At 50.1% G+C, this 18,398-nt stretch overlaps 1 protein-coding gene across 1 annotated transcript; it reads left to right on the top strand.

Annotated features, from left to right (window-relative positions):
- Window positions 1-907: 907 nt before the first annotated feature.
- On the top strand, window positions 908-17,178 carry LOC112118434 (NUAK family SNF1-like kinase 2). Its single transcript, XM_024216740.2, has 7 exons — window positions 908-1,168; window positions 8,265-8,385; window positions 10,651-10,802; window positions 12,339-12,404; window positions 14,251-14,370; window positions 15,378-15,510; window positions 15,642-17,178. The coding sequence occupies exons 1-7, from the start codon at window positions 965-967 to the stop codon at window positions 16,766-16,768; spliced, it is 1,923 nt and encodes a 640-aa protein (XP_024072508.1). The 5' UTR covers window positions 908-964; the 3' UTR covers window positions 16,769-17,178.
- The last annotated feature ends 1,220 nt before the right edge of the window (window positions 17,179-18,398 follow it).

Genomic DNA, 18,398 nt, shown 5'->3' on the forward strand with positions numbered 1-18,398 from the left:
CCTTAAACGTGGTTCCTAATAGACTTAAAATCGATACAAGCCTGTTACAAACTGAAATAAGCATGTCCACACAGCCGTTTGCACCCCCTGAACATCACACCTTGATTTAAACCAGCACAACTCTGCCTATAGACAAGCCATGAGTGCCTCTTGACAGTCTCTCCTCCTGTCCATCCATTTGTTTCTCTGAGTCTCCTCCGGTATGTCTGCCTCTCCATGTCTCTCTCTCCTCCAGTACCTTTCTGCACGTCTCTCTCTCTCCATCTGCTTGTCTATATTTCTGTGTCTGTCTCTCCTCCAGTACCTGTCTGTCTTTCTGCCTCTCCTCCCAGGGGTGCTGGAATAATGTTTATAGTAGCAGGTTTCAGAGTAGCAGCCGTGTTAGTCTGTATCCGCAAAAAGAACAGGAGTACTTAATCTCTAAGGTGCCACAAGTACTCCTGTTCTTTTTGTTTATAGTGATGACGGAAAACCAGAGAACCCCTGTATGTGGTGTATGTTATTACTACAGGTTTCAGAGTAGCAGCCGTGTTAGTCTGTATCCGCAAAAAGAACAGGAGTACTTGTGGCACCTTAGAGACTAACAAATTTATTAGAGCATAAGCTTTGGTGGGCTACAACCCACTTCTTCGGATGCATATGTACTCCTGTTATTACTACAGCAAGCCAGGGGCTGCCCCCCTAGTTCCCGCACCACTGTCTGCTCCAGTGCTTGTCTCCTTCTGCCAGCCCCTCGCCCCATCTCTGTCCCTCTCCCTCGCTCACAATTGACACCTTTAGCAGGGAGCCCTTGGGAGCCGGTCACGTGCCCCGGGGCGGCCACTAGGAGGCGGGGGGCGGGCCCGGACCGGGCAGGTTTGTAGCATTTATTGGCCCCGTGGCGCCGCGGCCGGCAGAGAATCGCTGCCTTGCCCCGTTCACCTGGGCTGGAGAGCGCTGCGCTCCCGTGCGCCCTGCCCCTGCCATGGCTCTCGCCCCGGCCGAAGCGCTGCTGGCCCCATCGCTGGCCGAGGGGCGGACCCAGTCCCCCAAGCCGCTGATGAAGAAGCAGGCGGTGAAGCGGCACCACCACAAGCACAACCTCCGGCACCGCTACGAGTTCCTGGAGACGCTGGGCAAAGGCACCTACGGCAAGGTGAAGAAGGCGAGGGAGCGCTCTGGCAAGCTGGTAAGTGGAGCCGGGCGCTGCGCCCTGCCCCGCCGGGGGCATCTCTGCTTCACCCGTGTGCCGCTCAGCCCCGCTTTCCTGCTTCTGGCCGCAGGGGCGACCCCCAGGGCGGCTCCAAAGGGACGGTGCCATCCCTGGGGTCTCCAGCCTTGCGCGCAGAGCGGTCTTTCCCTCCAGCGTTCCGGGGCTCCTCGCACTGGTGCTTTGCGCCTGTTTGGTTTAACGCTCTCCTCACGCTTGATGCGTTTACACGGGGCACGGGCGCCGCCTGCCTTGAGCGCGCGGCTTGCTCCCGGATGCAGCTGCAGTGTCGCTCCCGCTCCCCTTGCGCGTGCGGCTGCGGTAAGCCCCCGATTTTGGTCTTGTCCCGTTTGCGCGTTGGTGCGCAATGCTGAGCTGCGCGCAGTGTGCGCAGGGCAGAGCGAGGCGTGGGCTGAGCCAAGCTGCCTGCAGGCCTTCGGGTTCAAGGCTACACTAGTGGTGGGGGGGGAATAACCAGTTGCTAGGTGCATAGTACGTGACTGTTTACCAATATGTAATTCAAGGGATGGTGGTGAAGGGGAAGCGTTGCTGTAATGAAACCTTAGATCATGGAGGTGGAGTTGGTGGTGGTAATACAAGTAAGGCAAAAAAGAAGTGCAAAGTTAATCTTATTTGGAACAAATTAAAGAGGTTGCTGGCTCTGCCACTTGTCTAGACAAGACCCGGTAGAGCAGCCTTGCAAAATCTACTTGCCCAGGGTGAGTAACTCTCGTTGATGGGAGAGAGTAAAATGATTAGGCTCTGCTTCATGGTGCAATCTTGACTTGGACTGGTGCAAACGTCAAGATGTTTTGCTAGTGGCTCTATAGGTGGAGTAGATGAGATGGTCACAGAAAATCCCTTTAAATGTTCCTGTGACGGGGCCCTCTCGGTGTGATGGGATTATAAAATTAACAGCACCTTGTTGTTGTTTGTGAAGTGAGAGGCTGTGTTGTGCAATAAAGAACCGCCACAGCTTCTGCCAGGGAATTTATTTCCTCTTGAAAGGGAAGGACAAGCCAGCCAGTACTCTGCTGCCGTATTTACTGTAGTTGTTGTAATTGATCTGACATGAATTGCCTGCCACTGGTCTGCCTTCATGGCCTGTGCTAATTTGAAATGCAAAAAGGCACCTCTCTTTGGCTAGGGTTTAGGGGAGCCTATTGTCAAATCAACAGGGATTCCAAGCTCTCTCCTCTCTCATAAGGGCCTGTCTGATTCTGATCTTGCCTACCCTGGTATAAAGCAGGAGTAACTTGACTGAAGTAACTGGAACTCTGCAGGAGGCGAAAGGGACCGATTCTGGCTTTACACTAAAGCTTTAGATACTGCATGCAGTAAAACTGCTTGGTGCTCATCACAGGCATCTAAATGGTTTGGCTGCCAACAGATGACTTGCATGAGGGCATGCATCCCTCTATAAAACCTTTCTGAGAGGTGTAATGTGTGTAGGTCTAGCAAGATCTGTAGTTCAGAGAACTTGGTCCAGCAGTTGCATTATGTTACTACATCTTGGAGCACTATTGAGTGGCTCTTGGGGGTGGGGTGGGGGGTGTAGAGGAGATCACAGCTTCCTGTTGCACACTTGACAATCAAAGTCAGATTTGCTCCTGAAAAGGGGTTTGTACATATCGAGTAGTAGAGAACACTCGAGTCTCTCTTCTCTCTCCCCCCCCCCCCGAGTTTTGGTTGACTATGAAACATTAAAAAGTCTAAGTGGTGCAGCATGCAAGCAACTCTACACCTCTAAATTGTCTCCTCAACCCTGATTCCAAGAGTGTCTGCTTCAACTTGATGGTGTTTCTGCCGCTCTTAAACCAACTACAGGTTTTTAAGTTGCAGGCCTCTCCAAGAACTGTGTGTGAAAACACACACACATTGGACTTTTTGGTGGTGAAGCAATACAGACCAATATTGCGATTTGTCTGTCTAAAATGGGAGACTGCGTTGTAAATTTCCCTGTGGTTGGAGGCCAACGTTCTATCTTGAGAGGTTTTTTGGGGAGGGAAATACTAACACAAAATGGATCAGCTACAAATACTGAGTGGACCTAACACCCAAGGAGCCTCTGCAAAAGTCTAAAAGGCAAACTTAGACACTTGCTCCCTGCTTTGAGTCACTAAGGTACGAGAGGTGATCGATCCATGGAAGACAGATTCATACACACAAACCCACATGATCTCCTCTTATGTGGGTAAACATCAAGACAGTAACTTCAATAACTCAACCGGCCTGGTAAAGCATCCGTGTTCAAGTCCTGAGGAGAAGGCGTGGGTGGGTGTGAGATTCAATTACTAATGTGCCAGAATGGCATGTAAAGAGAAACAATTGTGCTCTGACTTGCTAGAATTCTAAATGTACGGTTTTCCTTTCCTTATGTAACATGAAGTAGTTCTTGGCTGACTTAAGAAGGTGTAATGCTGGCAAAAGAAATGGCCTATCTGATGGCTCTGGAGTCTCCTAATCTGCTGCATAACCAGGACTGTGACCGTGCAGTCTCCCACATCTTGACCTGGAAGGATCCCTTTAGTTGGGAGCTGGAGAAGAAGGGTTGGCTCAACCTCAGTAGCTCACTTACTACTGGACTTCTCTGAGAGTACCCAAAAGCAGGTGTCATTGGGCTTGTCTAATCTAATACTTGGAATTAAGCTGTTTGGGACAGGAGTTCATGTTTGTACAGTGCCTAGCATGATAATGGCCTCCTAATGCTACCGTAATAGAAATAGCATATGCAGGCCACCAAACCATCCCTAGGTGTAGGTGACTTAGCTAGTTCATATGTGGCACTATTCACCTAGAAGCAAGTGCCTGCATCACAAAGCCCTCTTGTGTTCTCTTCCTAACCCCACTTGTCAGTAAAGTGGGTTGATATTTGTTCATTTTTAGTGGCTTCCGCTTCCTAAATAAGGTACAAGAGCAAATAACTTCATTTGGTTAGTCTTTTCAAGGACCGTGAGCGATGCTAACCCTATTAGCAAGAGTCACAGTGCCCATGGTATTTCAGTTCTCTCTCTCGCCTCTGGCTACACACACACACACACACACACACACACACACACACACTAGCCTGTTCCTTCTCTTATCTCTAGTCGTCCTACTTAGACTCAGACCAATCAAAGCAGAACTTGCAGTCTTGTTTAATCATGGAGCCGATGTGTGGATTTCAGTTGAAGTTTGCCGATTGCATGGAAATGGTGACGTTTTTGTGTGAAACGTTAATTTTCTGCTATAAACATTTCTTCAGCTGCAGGGTTCTCATGCCCTGCTGTTAAGATGTAAGAAGTTAGGTTTTTTTTCCGCTATGAATGTCCTTCCTGACCACTTGGAAGTTTCCCTTCCGAAGTAACTGGGATGCTGAGAGTGTGGTTGGCTCTTGCCCTTGTTTTGATCTGAAACTCCCAATGGAAATGCAGCTCAGGGGCTGAGTAAGTGAGCCTGCCTTCTGCACCTGTTTGCTCGGCAGCACCTGCCCACAGGCTGGGGGAGAGAAGCTTTTAGTGCTTGGGTTTCAGCCAAGCCAAACAAGAGGCTTGAGTTTCTACGGTACTTGCCTGCAATGTCTGACCGATACTCCTGGATCGGTGCTATGTGGCAGGGAAAGGGGCACCTGGAACAGTTTAAAAATAGCAAAAACCTCTCTTTTGATCTTTAGTAACAAAACAACACTGGACTTCTCCATAATGGGATGGAATCCATAATTCACCAGGAATATATTGTGCTTACAACCTGGAACAGCTTTAAAAGCACCTGATGGGCTTGTGGCTTAGTAATATACCCTTTGTCACCTCCTTGAAATACTCTTTGCTCTTTCTGCCATCCCCCCCCCCCCTCCCCGAAGCATAATTAAACCCTCCTGATTCAGAACTTGCTTTCAAATCACCAAGTGGTGATGACCAGCAGAGCGCCTGGTAATGTGAAGTGCACAACAGTCTTGGAGGCTCTCATGTGCCCCACAGGATGTTCTAGACATGCATGCTCTGTTATTTAGGTGGCCTGAAGCTTGAGGCGGACAGAGCTGGCTGTCTAGTGTTCATGGCCAGCCTCCAGTGGCACAGGTGTGCGTCTACCTCCTTAACAGCCCCACCAGAGTGGGGCATGAGCAGGCTATGGCGCGTGAACTACTTGACTGCCAATAGAGGCTGCTTCAGCTCAGAGCTGGGAGTTGGCACTGGTGTGGTCCATGCTGTACCTGTGATGGGGCAGGAATAAGAGAAGCTGAATAGCATGGCTTCAAGCCAGCACTAAGCTAGTCTTGAAAGCCAGTTGTCGAGCTCCAGCATTAGACAAATGGTCTTGTACAATAATAGGCAACTACATGCACGAGACTCGAGCACGGACCGTGGCTTCTCCTTGCTGGGAAGAACTCTTAAAGTGCTTAGCTGGATGCCATAGCACTAGCCTATCCAAACCAGACTCGTACAAAGTTGGGAGATGAGCAGCATGGGGATGGGGGTCAGGGTGGGAAAGAGACAATTGCTGCTAGCTGTTTACTGTAAGCTTGATGGGCTAATGCCACTTGATGCTGTAGGAATATTGGCTTCCTTAATAGGGATGGGACATACACAAGTGTGTATGCCCAACTGCATCAGAAGCCTTAAGATTCCTCCGTTTTCAGAGGTTTGGCTGGAGCCATTCATCTGTCAGCAGGCACAAAAGCTGCTGATGCAGCAGGTGGCTCTGTGTCCCAAAGATTATCAAGCCAGGCCAGATGCCAGGCATTCCAGCCACATGGCTCTGGGAGGTGAATGGCCAGCAAGTGACTCATAGTAGGGACTTTGGGAGCTGGGGGGGCAGGCAGGCTAGCTTGTTACATAAAGGCTTTCAAGCAGTTATGCACACCCAGATAATGGAGTGTTGAGACAGAAAGGGTTAATCTTTAACCCATGAACGTAGCAGAGAGGCCACTGAATGAGTGTCCAATGCTCATGTCACTCTTGAGTACATGCCTTCTGTATTGTTGGATAACAAGTCTTGGACTTGGGTTTTCACACCCTCCCAGGCTGGATTTTGTTATGGCTCTTAGTAACGCTTGGGTTTAAACCCTGTAATTGGGCCAGCACATAACGTTCTCTTGCATGTGGAAATCAAGTGTCAATCTCTGTCCTGCTGCTGACCCCATGTTTCAGTGCTTGACTAGGTAAGTGGGACCCAGTGTAGAGCAGGGAGGTGCTTCAGAGTGTGGGAGAATCCGACCTTTCCTGTACATCTGTCCGAATGATGCCTTGCAGAAAGGGACTGATGTGGCAATCTAAAGCTTGCTGCTCTAGCGGTCACTGATTCATTATTAGTGATGTGACAAACTGACAGCTGAGCTAAGCCAATCTTGGGAGATGTCACTCTGACAGCACCAGGTCACGCTTTGCAGGGGAAAGAGATGGTGACATAACAGGAATAGCAATGATGCAAAGTGTGTGGTACATCTCTTGTGACCCCAGTATGCGTGAGGAGCAGCTAGCTGGAATGCATGCGCCTAGTTACTGTAACCTCCCAATCAGCAGCATGTTCAAGGGAAGGAGCCAGGTCAAACCTGACTTGGGAAGAGTCTAGGCAGTGGGGCACTACTCTGGCAGGCTGGGGCGGAGGAAGAATGCCAGGGAGGCATTCGGGCGAGCATCTGTCGTTCAATAATGCCAGCAGATCACCTGTAGGAAGATTCCCTTCCTTAAAGAGCACTCTAGCCCTGCACTGACCCTGGGGTGCAAGGCAAAGCTGCCCCCCCTTTCCTTGTTGCTGGGAGACCTGGCACTTTGTATCATCTAGGATCCTTTTACAGGGTTAACGCTGTTCCGCATTCTTGTCTGATAGAAGAAAAGAGGTTCTGCTGGATTCAGTTGTAAATTCAACCCAAGGAGTATATTGTTTCTCTCCAGCCCCTTTGAAAGAGGATTAGGAGGCATCCATTCTTCAGCACTTACTTTTCTTTCTCCTCCCCTCTTTCTCTTTCCTTGTAGAGGAGCATTCATAATGAAGAAATCTGAGCAAACTCTGGCTGCTGCTGGCAGTCTGTATTTTCAGCATGCCAGCCAACAGGTCCCGTTTCAGGGAAGTCCTGTGTTTACTGCTTGTGCCTCTGTCATGTGGGGAACATTAGCAGGAACTTGCTGATGACTCCTTGAGTGCCAAACTTTCTCTCATCAAATCCAAGTAATCTGTTCCTCTGAAACAAACATTTCTGGAGAAACAAAGAAACCTGTTTTCCATCTGCACCAAACCAAGATGTTGTTTATCTTCCAAGTCATGTGTACAGGTCACATTCCATTCGCTGGCTGTAATGTACCGGGCAGCTCTGGGGTCAGACACTGTTCATGTAATGTAACTAACAGATTGGCCCCTTGCTACCTTGCAGGAAAGCGGAGTTCGTGGTTTCTGGTAGGGGTGGCAGACATCGCAGCACTCTTGGCTTTGTGGCTAGTGGGAAGTAGAGAAAGGAACAGCTTTCCAGGGAGACAAGGGCCTTTCCCCCAAATCATTCTGCAGTGAACTAGAAATCTGGATTGAATGAAGGGGAGCGCTAACCCAGATCACTCGCGTAGAGTGTTGAGGCATGGGGTTCAAAGGGAGGTGACCATTTGTAACAAGCACCCAACAAAAGAACTCACCAAGATAGAGCCTAAACCATTGACCTCTCTCCTCAGTAAGGCTGAGTCACAGTGTGAAGGATGGTCCCGTTAAAGCACTGGGCGAGGACTCCTGGGTTCAATTCCCTGCTCTGCCACAGACTCCTTGTGTGACCCTGGGCAAGTCACCCAAAATCTCTGCTTCCATTCCCCATCTCTAAAATGGGGACACCACTTCCTTTGTCTATTTAGACAGCAAGCTTTTCAGGGCGGGGCTCTCCTGTTCTATGTACACTGCCTAGAACAAGAAGCTTCCAACTCCTGTCTCTAGAGGCTACCCCCATGCACATAGGTACACAAGCTGAGGTTTCATCTGCCATTGTACTAGTCTGGTTACTCCAATCCCGTGCACCCAGTAACTGGCGAGTCTCCTATCTCTCGTTTCTGTGCAAGACACTCTGCAGGAACCCCGCAGGCTCCAGCTTTAATGCTTCCTTTATTTCTGTTCTCATTTACAGGTTGCGATCAAGTCAATCCGGAAAGACAAAATTAAGGATGAGCAGGATCTTGTCCACATCCGGAGAGAGATTGAGATAATGTCATCCCTCAACCACCCCCACATCATTGGTATCCATGAAGGTAGGCTTGGCTAATGTGGATAGTTGGGGGGGACAAGTGAGGATTTCACTCAATCCATAACTTAAACTGGTCTGTGCAAGGAAGTAACCTTCCTTTAAGCATCTAATTTATGCTTTGTGTCTCACTGCCAACTAGCCCTTCACCTCTTGCTGCACTTAGTGCAGCTGACACGTTCCTAGGGAATCTGCAGAGCTGGCTAACGGCATGTGGTCAGACTTACTTTGGCTGTGTCTGCATCCTGCCAAGTGCAATATTTATTGAAAAGATCTTCCCTGGGCCTTAACATGCAATGATGCCCCGCTGCACCATGAAACTGGCTTCTGTCACTGAGCTGCTCTGAGCAACCTGCAAACTTGGGAGAGGTAGACTCTGGGATGAGCACAGCTGCAGCCCTAAATGCTACCCCTGGAATTCATCTGCCCAATGCTGTATGGATGCAAAATCCTGTATCCAGTTGCAAACTGCATCATGTTACATCACACTGAGGGATGCTGCAACTTGGCTGTCTCTGATGCAGACTTAAATTGCCTGTGAAAGCTAGCTGGGGTGGGGAGTTGGGAGGTGCTTTAAAGGTTACTGGTAACCAGGCATTAGATTATAGAATTCCTTCTGGGGTGGGGTGGGGGAGGGGAACTAGGCAAACCTAAAATTTAAGCAAGCAGCTCTCCCTGTGGATTATTCTTGTTAGGGATACCCAAGACTCTCCATTTCCCATCTAAAAAATGGGAAAATATGGCAAAACAAGCAGGCGGAAGCAACTCGCTTATTGCTCATGCCTGGGGCACGAGCGGGTGACTCAGCAGCCTCCAGAACTGCGTGCGGTTAGGCTCTCAGGCTTCTGCTGATCAGCTCTTGGATTTCATCCTTGTTTTGTGTACAAAATGAGGCAATCGGGTGGCAGGAGGGGAATATCTGCTCTAAAAATAGCCTCTTCCCCTCCCCTCCATTCTGAACAATGCAGAGAATAAAGGCTGGAGCGCTTCAGAAGCCTTTTTAGTCTGCCTGCCCCACAACCGCATGTAGTCAGAAAGCTAGAGACCTGAAATGCCGCTCTCAGCAAAAGCATGGACTGGCTAGCCCTGAGGATATGGAACCTTTCCTCTCCAGGTCCTGCATTTGAATTCCAACTCAGCCAGTTACCACTTCTGACCAGCAGCTACCTGACAGCTGTCTAGTGATCTACGTGAAATGTACCACCAACTCCAGTTCTCAATGGCCCAGTGCCAGCATTGCAAAGCACTGCAGTAGTTAGTCTAGTATGAAGACCAAGCTACCCTCACTACTAGAGTTCTCCTTTTCCCTATCCAAGTCCTAGCTCGCCACTAGGAAGCTTGTGCTGCTACCCATGCTGTCTTACGGACAGAGGGCTTTGGTCTCCAGTGTTGTGAAGGCACCATTCTTAACGACCACTGAACTTGGGTGAAAATTTGCTCTCAAATTCTAGTTGCAGTCAAACCCACCCAGAGCAAGTCTCCAGTCAGACTGGTCTAGTATCATTTGAACACCTTACTTCCTTGATTCTTTGAAACTTGTATTTAATATCTCTGTCGGCTGACTCTGTGGAATTTTTATAGCTTTATCATGCCTGGTATAAAGCTACGTGGTAATGTCTGTATCACACTGCACGCATCATTTCTGAAAGGGTATCTCAAGGTTTCTCCTCTAAACACAGCAAGAGGACTGGTGGTGTACATTACGCTGAACGTTTGTTTTGACTGAGTCATTCTGATCCTGGTCTCCATTATCAGAATCCAAAAATATCACTTCTAAAAATAGCCGAGGAAAAGCATGCGTTTCTTGGCTAAATCTGGCTTTGTGTAATGGATTCTGAGGGTGTACTGGTGTACACCCAAACTGGAACCATTGCAGTTGTTTTCCTTGTCAGGGCTATTAAGAACCACATGCCATCTTTGTCAGCTTGGAATCCTTTGTTGTAGATCAATATAGCAGCTACCTAGTGTATTGTCTACAGCCCCAATCTGCTGAGAGGCAGTCTGGTTGTACCCCCCAGCAATGGAACGGGCACTTCTGCTAAAGCAATGGAGTCTAGATGTTACCTTTTTGGCTGAAACCAGAGACTGCAGAAATGGGGTGGGTAACTTTTTTTTTTTTTTTTTTAAATCAGACTAGCAGGCACGGACCAGGATGCCAGCTGAAAGCAGATGCCAACAGGCCTCCATGTTTGAAGGCACCCTAACTCCTGAACATATTTGACTGCTCTGTGGCATCTCCTGACCCAGCTTTCCCCCTTTTTGTCCCATCTAGTGTTTGAAAATAATAGCAAGATCGTCATTGTGATGGAGTATGCCAGCAAGGGAGATCTGTATGACTACATCAACGAGCGGCAGAGGCTGACGGAGCAGGAGGCACGACACTTCTTCAGGCAGGTCGTGTCTGCAGTCTACTACTGTCACAAGGTAAGTGAGCATCTCCACGTCTGGGCGGCAGGAGGGCATGGGGCCTCTCCATGACCTAATTGGTGCAAAAGGTGATACTTGTCCACAGCCATAGTCTCCAACCAGATTCTTACCCATGAATGTTAGTCTTACTCCTGTGCACCTCCCGGGCACTGCCTGGTGGGGTTGAGGACGATATGATGATACAACAGCATAGACTGAAGGGGTACGTTAGTCAGACTCTTAACTAGATAAAACCGCCTATCTGGAGGAGTGCAACTTGCTAAAGAATATCACCTGGCTGGTTGACAAGCTCGCTGTCCCGCACTTCACCTTGTGTTCTAGCTGGGTCCAACCCAGCATCTCTTCCCGCCCCACCCACCCCAAAAAAGACCTGTTCATCTAATCCTTGACTCCCTGCACCCTCCAGACAGGGAGCATGCAGGGTGAGTCCTGTGCTGGCGCCTATCTCTGGGGTTTGGAAGGGAATTGCAAGCTTCCCTTGGGGAGACCAGGGTGCCTAGCTCTGGCATGTCTTAATGCTAAAGTGCCGTGCCTTTCTAGCTAGGTCAGTCAGTGTATTCATTCCAGCCCAACCCCAGGGTAAGGGGAACACCCAGAGCTGTCACACAAGTCTTAAAGTAAAAGCTAAAATAGCCCCGTTCAGGTTTCACTTTTCATAGTGTGACTTCTGCATCAAGTCCATGTGGGGAAATAGCATGCAGGGACACCTGGTGAAAGACCTTGTCTGAACCATCCCAATGCTTGTACCTCCTCATGCCCAGGAGACCTGGAGTTTCAGGTTCTTGCTTATGTACAACCGTGGGCAAACATGTTCCAGAGGGACTGGTCCCCAGCACAAATTTCACACTGGCTTAAGAACAGGTCACTGGACAATTGGGCCGCTTGAGCTGGGCAGCTTATCCGCTGCAATATGTAGCTGCCAAGATTCTCCAAGTTTTGCACCCAGTTCGTGGTCCTCTTCAGAGATGTCCTGGAACAATTTATTTCAATGTGGGTTGTGGGTGCTCAGTAATTCTGACAGCCCCGGCAGTTGCTAGTAAACGATACAGATGCATATCCAAGCACCAGGGCATGGGTGGAATCAATGGGAAATATCTGTACAGCTAGTCTAGATGGGTTACTTCCAAGCAAATGGAAGTGCTGAAAGGCCCAGCACATGTATCTACTCGTTCCTGGCCCAATGGTGGTGGGGTGCCACCCACCACCTGGAAGAATTACAGTTCACAGCCTAATGTAAAAAAGCACCTCTGATGTGAAGTCAAGGCCCTTTCCTTTTGGCACCCCATTGTGGGAAGCAGCTTACACTTACAGTTGAATACACAGACACAAACGCTTAATCTCCTCTCCATTACTGGGAATTCGTATCTTGTTTGAGCTTTTCACAAGCTCAGATATAAACACAACCTGTCCACCTGCTGCCAGCATATCTCGAAGACCGGTTGTCTGTGAACTGCAGTAACCTCCCTGCTGTGATTAACTCTCTCCCCTCCTCAAGCCAAACACCAACTCCACTTTCTCTTCCACCCCCTCTAGAATGGAATTGTTCATCGAGACCTGAAGCTAGAAAACATCCTGCTTGATGGAAAGGGCAATGTTCAGGTGAGTGAGGCTGACCAAGCCCAGCTGCATTTTTGTTTAAAATGCCTGTGTAAAACTTGCTAATTCTCCTGGATTGCAGCAAATTTATGAACTAGACCAAGGGTTCTTGCACAGAGCATGGCTTCATTCCTTAATGGATTGGGCACTGCATGTTACCATGGCCACTTAGACACTGGGAAGACAGAATGGCTCTCTTAATCATCCTCTGGTCATCAGTATGCTAACCTTCCATGGGTTTGGGGATCAGTCACACATGCCTGGTTCTTGGTAACGCTGCACTCATAAGATTTGAGACCTGTTGGTTCACCACAATAGCCGCCTACTTCTGCAGCCCTGGGAGCTATCCCCTAAACTGCTCATTGCTTCCTCTGACCATGCGGTGTAGGAGGATGTTCTGAAGTGGAGTGTGGCTGGTCCGTTTGGTCAGGAATGGAGGATTATTGGTTACCAGCAAATCCATGAGGGGGAGGGAGAAGAGATTTAACTTTTGATCCTGCCAAAGTACTCCAAGGCTTAGATTGCTCCATAGCAGCAGAGTGCCCATGTCATGTCCTTGCCATTCAAAGGGCTGGCAGTGCTGACAGTACAACTGCTGTTTGACCTTTTAACCGGGGTTAGACTAAGATCCGCATTGGGCAGCAGCAGGGCTTGATAATGGCAGATGATTCCCAGAAACTTTCTGAGCTACTGAAATCATTATTCCTTATCTGATGGCTGGTAAACAAGCAATATTGAAACAAGAGTCCAAACACACCTAGCCAGCTTGGCACTCAAAAGAGAAACCACTTCATAGCTTGTAAACAAGGAAAGGCCAGTTTCCAGTAAAGGAAGGGAATTTCTGATAAATTTGCTTCCTTCTGAAATTTATTTGTTAGAAGCTTAAAATCCAGCTTTCTGGGCTAGGCTTGAGCTTCGGCTCTTCCTCCTTCCTATCAGATGACCACTACCAAGTGCTTCACCTGCTTCTGTCTTTAAGCAACGCTTTTTATTTCTGGCCTCTGGCTCTGTAGTACGGCTGGTGCACAGCCACCCAGGGAGTCGGTGTTCTCTCCTAATAAGGGAGACAGGTACAAACAGAGCAGGGACTTTGTACAGTTAATAATAAACAAAGCCCTGTAGGCTGTTTATCTTAACAATAGGCCGTTCTGCAATTGCAAACCTGCAAGCATGTTCTGTACCTTCTGGTTCACTTGATTGGTCATAGTGTTGATAAAGATGATAGGCATTTGCTGATGGTACAATTTAGCTACTATGGGGCATGCCAACAGGGAGAGCAAAATCACTGAACTGCCTCTTGAAGCTGTCAGACATACCAAAGCCTCAGGTACAGACTAGAAAAGCTTTTCCACATGAAACTTGTCTTCAGGGAAGTCCAAGAACTACTTCCAACAAGTACGAGGACACCTCCCCTCTGGGCCTAACTGAGCGGCCGCTGTCACTCCCCAGCGACCTCTCCTGGCCTTGTACTAACAGCAGGTTCACGCTGCCCTGTGCTATTGAAACCTTTCCTCAGCGGAGGGTCTGAGTAGATGGAGGACCTGCCCATAAGAATGGCTTTGGGGAAGGCTGGGTAGGGTAGGGCAGGGCAGCAGATCCAGCTTCTGAAGTGGAAGATCAACTTGATGCAGCGTCTCACTTGGTGACCAAGGCGGAGGGAAGAATATTCTAGTGGTGAAGCTGCAGTGGATACAACCTAGGTTACTCTGACCCTTTTTTAGCAGTTTGTAGGGTCTTCTCTTTAGTTTCATAACACTGTTGGACTCCTACATCTTTCTCCCACTCTAATTGCTAACATTAACCTTGGCTTCACAAACCATAACAAGAGTGAATCTCTCCCCCTCTCTAGATAGCAGACTTTGGCCTATCTAATGTCTACCAGCAAGACAAGTTCCTGCAGACCTACTGTGGCAGCCCTCTCTATGCATCCCCTGAAATTGTGAATGGGAGGCCCTATAAAGGACCAGAGGTAAGTTGCATTTCCCTCTCCTAGAAAGTGCTGGAGTGGAGGGAAGCTTTCACCCCTGCCCCCGGTGGAGTAGTGCAGGTGTCTTGCTGTAATCGAGGCAGAGGAATGTCCCACTAGCTAGTGCAGGACACACCTGATCCTTCTCATGCCCCCTCTGCTTGGAGTCAGGAATGTCACTTCCCCTAAGAACCCAATAGCCAGAAGAGCCAGAGTGCCAATATCTGTCCCATGATAGTGCTCACTAACTGCTAGATCTGCTGGCCTCATTAATGGCAATCAGTGACCGTATGATCCATCAGACCCTTTATGATAGGCAAATACATAAACTCAGCAGTGCAAAAGCTAGTGATAAGAGTTCACGTGTAGTTAGCTCTCTGAGAGCCACTGTAGCCACATGCAGAGCCTGCAGCCATGGATGTTGCGTATCATAGGCTGGGGGAGGCTATGCCTCCCCCAACAGCTCAGCGTGGCCCCCTCCTGCTTGCCCTTCCCCCTTGGCCCCAGCACAGGCAGTCCGCTCCTCTTCAGGGAAGCGGGCTGGGGCTAGGGCAGCTGCAGCTGGCTTGAGATCAGGACTTGGGCTTGGGACCAGCACTTGTAGAGGGGGGGCTTGAGGCACTGGGGCTGCCAGCGCTACTGCCTGCCCTGTGCGCGCGGGGAGGGCTAGGAGGGTCACAGGAGTGCACCACGTGCTCGGGGGGCTGGGGAGGGGGCCCTGGCCAGGGACTACTCACCACCCAGGCCTGCAGTAAAGGAAGTGACAGGGCATTAGTAGAGACCATACATAGGATGCGGCCTGTGAGGTCACTGGTGGGCTCGCTCACGGTCTAGTTCAGCTCCTCTAGCACGGACTGCAATGGGGTCACAAGCTGGCCTGCTAAAGTGGCTCCCTGTCTTGGACCTTTAGATGCTGGCAGTCAGCACCAACTCTGAAGCTCTGGGGTGGGTGGGGCAGAGCACATCTGGCTGGGATTCCACCCTGTCTCAAAGATCCATCTGTCTCCCAGGTTGACAGCTGGTCCCTTGGGGTGCTCCTCTATATCTTGGTCCATGGGACGATGCCTTTTGACGGACAAGACTACAAGACCCTGGTCCAGCAGATCACTAGTGGGGAATACCGAGAGCCCACTAAGCTATCCGGTAAGCAGAACTCTACTATTACACAGCCTCTGGGTGGGGGGGGGGGGTCTCTCCTCTCATTCCCTCCCCCATGTCTTAGTCAGACATGTCCCACCCTGTGGTTCTGACCGGGATCTTGTTCTGCCTCCTAGATGCCTGTGGGCTGATCCGGTGGATGCTAATGGTGAACCCGGAGCGCAGAGCCACCATTGAGGACATTGCCAGCCACTGGTGGGTGAACTGGGGCTACAAGGTGCCTATCGGGGAGCAGGAGTTGCTGCGGGAGACAGAGTCCCCATTGGCCACGGTGGCGGAGTGGCTGCGGCGTTCCTCGCGGCCCCTCTTCGAGAACAGCTCCAAGGTGCGCTGCTTCTTCAAGCAGCACATCCCCGGCGTCACCCTGGAGAGGCAGCGCTCGCTCAAGAAGTCCAAGAAGGAGAACGACGTCACCCAGGCTCTGCAGGAGGTGGCCCTGGCTACGGAGAACCCCTCCAAGTCCATCCTGAAGAGGCCCAAGGGGATCTTGAAGAGAAGGAACTCCTGTGAGCAGAAAACGCAAGCCCCTGCCCCTCTGCCCATGGCAACCACTGGCGACACAAGTGACGACCGTGTGGCGCAAACCACGGACCTGATTCGTGGCCTCTCTTCCAGGGGGCTTGCCTGCACCACGGATGCTGGTGCTGCTGCCCTGGTGGTGCCCAAGAAGGGAATACTGAAGAAGCCCCAAAAGCGAGAATCTGGGTATTACTCCTCCCCAGAGCACACGGACTCCAGGGACCTTTTAGACTCCGACTTGGATGCCAGTGTCTTTGTTAGCGGTTTCTCCCCGGGCCAGAGCCCCGAGGGCCTTCCTGCCAGGAGGAAGGGCATCCTGAAGCACAATGGGAAATATTCCTCCAGCAACACGGAATCGGACAGCGACCCCATCAAGGGCTTTGGTTCCTTCCGCGAGGTGGCCCTGCCCAAACACCCGCTGGCCTCCCGGGCCCACCCATCCAGCGCTGTGAGCGAGGACAGCATCCTTTCCACAGAGTCCTTCGACCAGCTCGACCTGCCTGAGAGGATGCCGGATGGGGGCGGGGGCATGCGCAGCTGCATCTCTGTGGACGACCTCCTCTGGCTGGAGGAGACCGAGGAGGAGCCAGGGCGCAGGCTCCGGCGCTGGACTGTGACGCATTGCCAAAGCCCCCTCAGGGACAGTTGCTTCTCTCTGGCAGACTGTGAGAACGTCACCGATGTCTACAAGCAGGCCATGGCCATCAGCATGAAGCTCAGCTGAGGAGCCCCAGCCTGCAAGCTGTTGCGCATGCCACTGACGCCTCTGCAGATGGGACTGCTGTGAGGGACAGCAGTGCCAGAACAATTGCACTGCCTTGGAGGTGGGAATGGGGAGAGCCTTCCCCAGCCTGGCTGTCCCCTTGCAGGGCTGGAAATGCAGCGGTGACATTGGAAGTATTTATTTGCGTCCTTGTACTCTTCTGGCATGGGGTGCATGTGGAGGGGAAGGGCAGGAAAGAAGGTTTTAACAGTGCCCAAGTGGCTTACAAAGGGTACGACAGAGTAGAGGCATGTTTAGAGGGAACAAGATACGTTGCATGAGAAGGAGGTGGATGTAGAGTGAGTGAAGGCAAGTGCAATGGGGTGAGGTATGTATGCAAGAGTGGGTACCCACCTTGATCTGCAGGGAACTCTCAATGAACCAAATACCGGAGAAGTAGCAAGACTGGTCTCATGATCACGTAAGAAACTGGAGTAACTCCTGCTGCGGAGTGGTATAGGAAAGGGTTAACTAGAGTGTCTCTAACAGAATTCTGCAGACCACTTTTGCAGCTCTCTCCTGGACTCCCTCACCTCTCAAAACAGACTTGGTCATCTCAAGTTAAGGAATAAAAAAGCTGGATGGCTTCAGATTTTATTTAACTTTTGCACTCTGCTGTCTGCTGCACAAGAGGCTAGGATGGGGCGGTAGAAATACAGCCAGGAAAGGAATCCGATTTAGCAGGGCAATGAGACAAGAACAGCCACTGGGCTGAAAAGATGGCGTTTGGCTTGTTAGTAACTGAAATCTAGGCACTTAGGATTTACTGGCATGTATGGGGTCCAACATCCATCCCTTTACCCACTCTGGGAAGCCTGAACTGGAATAATGCACTCTTTACTTTAATGTTGGAACAGTTACAATTTTCCCATCTCAATGCTTCAGGCAGAAGTGGTTTAACACAGCAGTGACCGTGGGTGTAACATGTATTCCAGGCTGATCTACAGCCCCAACCTTAACTCCTCCAGCTATTTGGATTCTGATGCATCTTGCTTGGGCCATAGTCAAGTTCAAGTAATAAAACCCCTGCTCTCTGCAGTGGGACCCTGTCTTGCAGCTGCTTTAAATCCACTGGGCTGGAAGAGCATCCTCTGACAGACTGTAAGGTTAGCGATCAGACACTGCCTCTGGCTAGAGGAGCTACTCCACTCAATGGGAGTTAGGTGCCAAACTCCCTTGAAGCCCCTCTAAAAATTACAGCCAAGGCCTGCCTCTGACAGCAAAAAGCCAGGTGGACCTAGAATCTGAGCACCCCAGAAACCATGATCTTAAAAGCAAATGGGCATGTGTCCCTGCTGCCAACATGAATGAGGGGGGAAAAAAGTTTGAATTTTTTAAAAAAAGTGTATTTTTGCTTGTCCGGGGCCCTTGGGGGAGGGGGAAAATACTTATTTATTGTCTCATTAACACTGAATTGTTATGTAAATTAAAATGGCACTAGGTTAACCTGGCTCCAATGCAAAGCTTCTCAAGCATCTGTCAAAGGAGAAAAGCATTCTGTAAATGTGTGATCTTGTAACTCTTCAGATTGTAAAGCCCCTTGCACTATCTTGCCATGTCTTTCCTCTGGCTCCCTACCTTTCCCAAGATG

Source organism: Terrapene carolina, unplaced genomic scaffold, assembly GCF_002925995.2.
Source record: "Terrapene carolina triunguis isolate 2854851 unplaced genomic scaffold, T_m_triunguis-2.0 Scaffold198, whole genome shotgun sequence".
Lineage (NCBI taxonomy): Eukaryota > Metazoa > Chordata > Testudines > Emydidae > Terrapene > Terrapene triunguis.

Coding starts and splice junctions, on each gene's coding strand:
- LOC112118434 (XM_024216740.2), top strand. CDS start 965: ATGGCTCTCGCCCCGGCCGAAGCGCTGCTGGCCCCATCGCTGGCCGAG. Junction 8,386..10,650: donor CATCATTGGTATCCATGAAG/GTAGGCTTGGCT, acceptor TGTCCCATCTAG/TGTTTGAAAATAATAGCAAG. Junction 10,803..12,338: donor CAGTCTACTACTGTCACAAG/GTAAGTGAGCAT, acceptor CACCCCCTCTAG/AATGGAATTGTTCATCGAGA.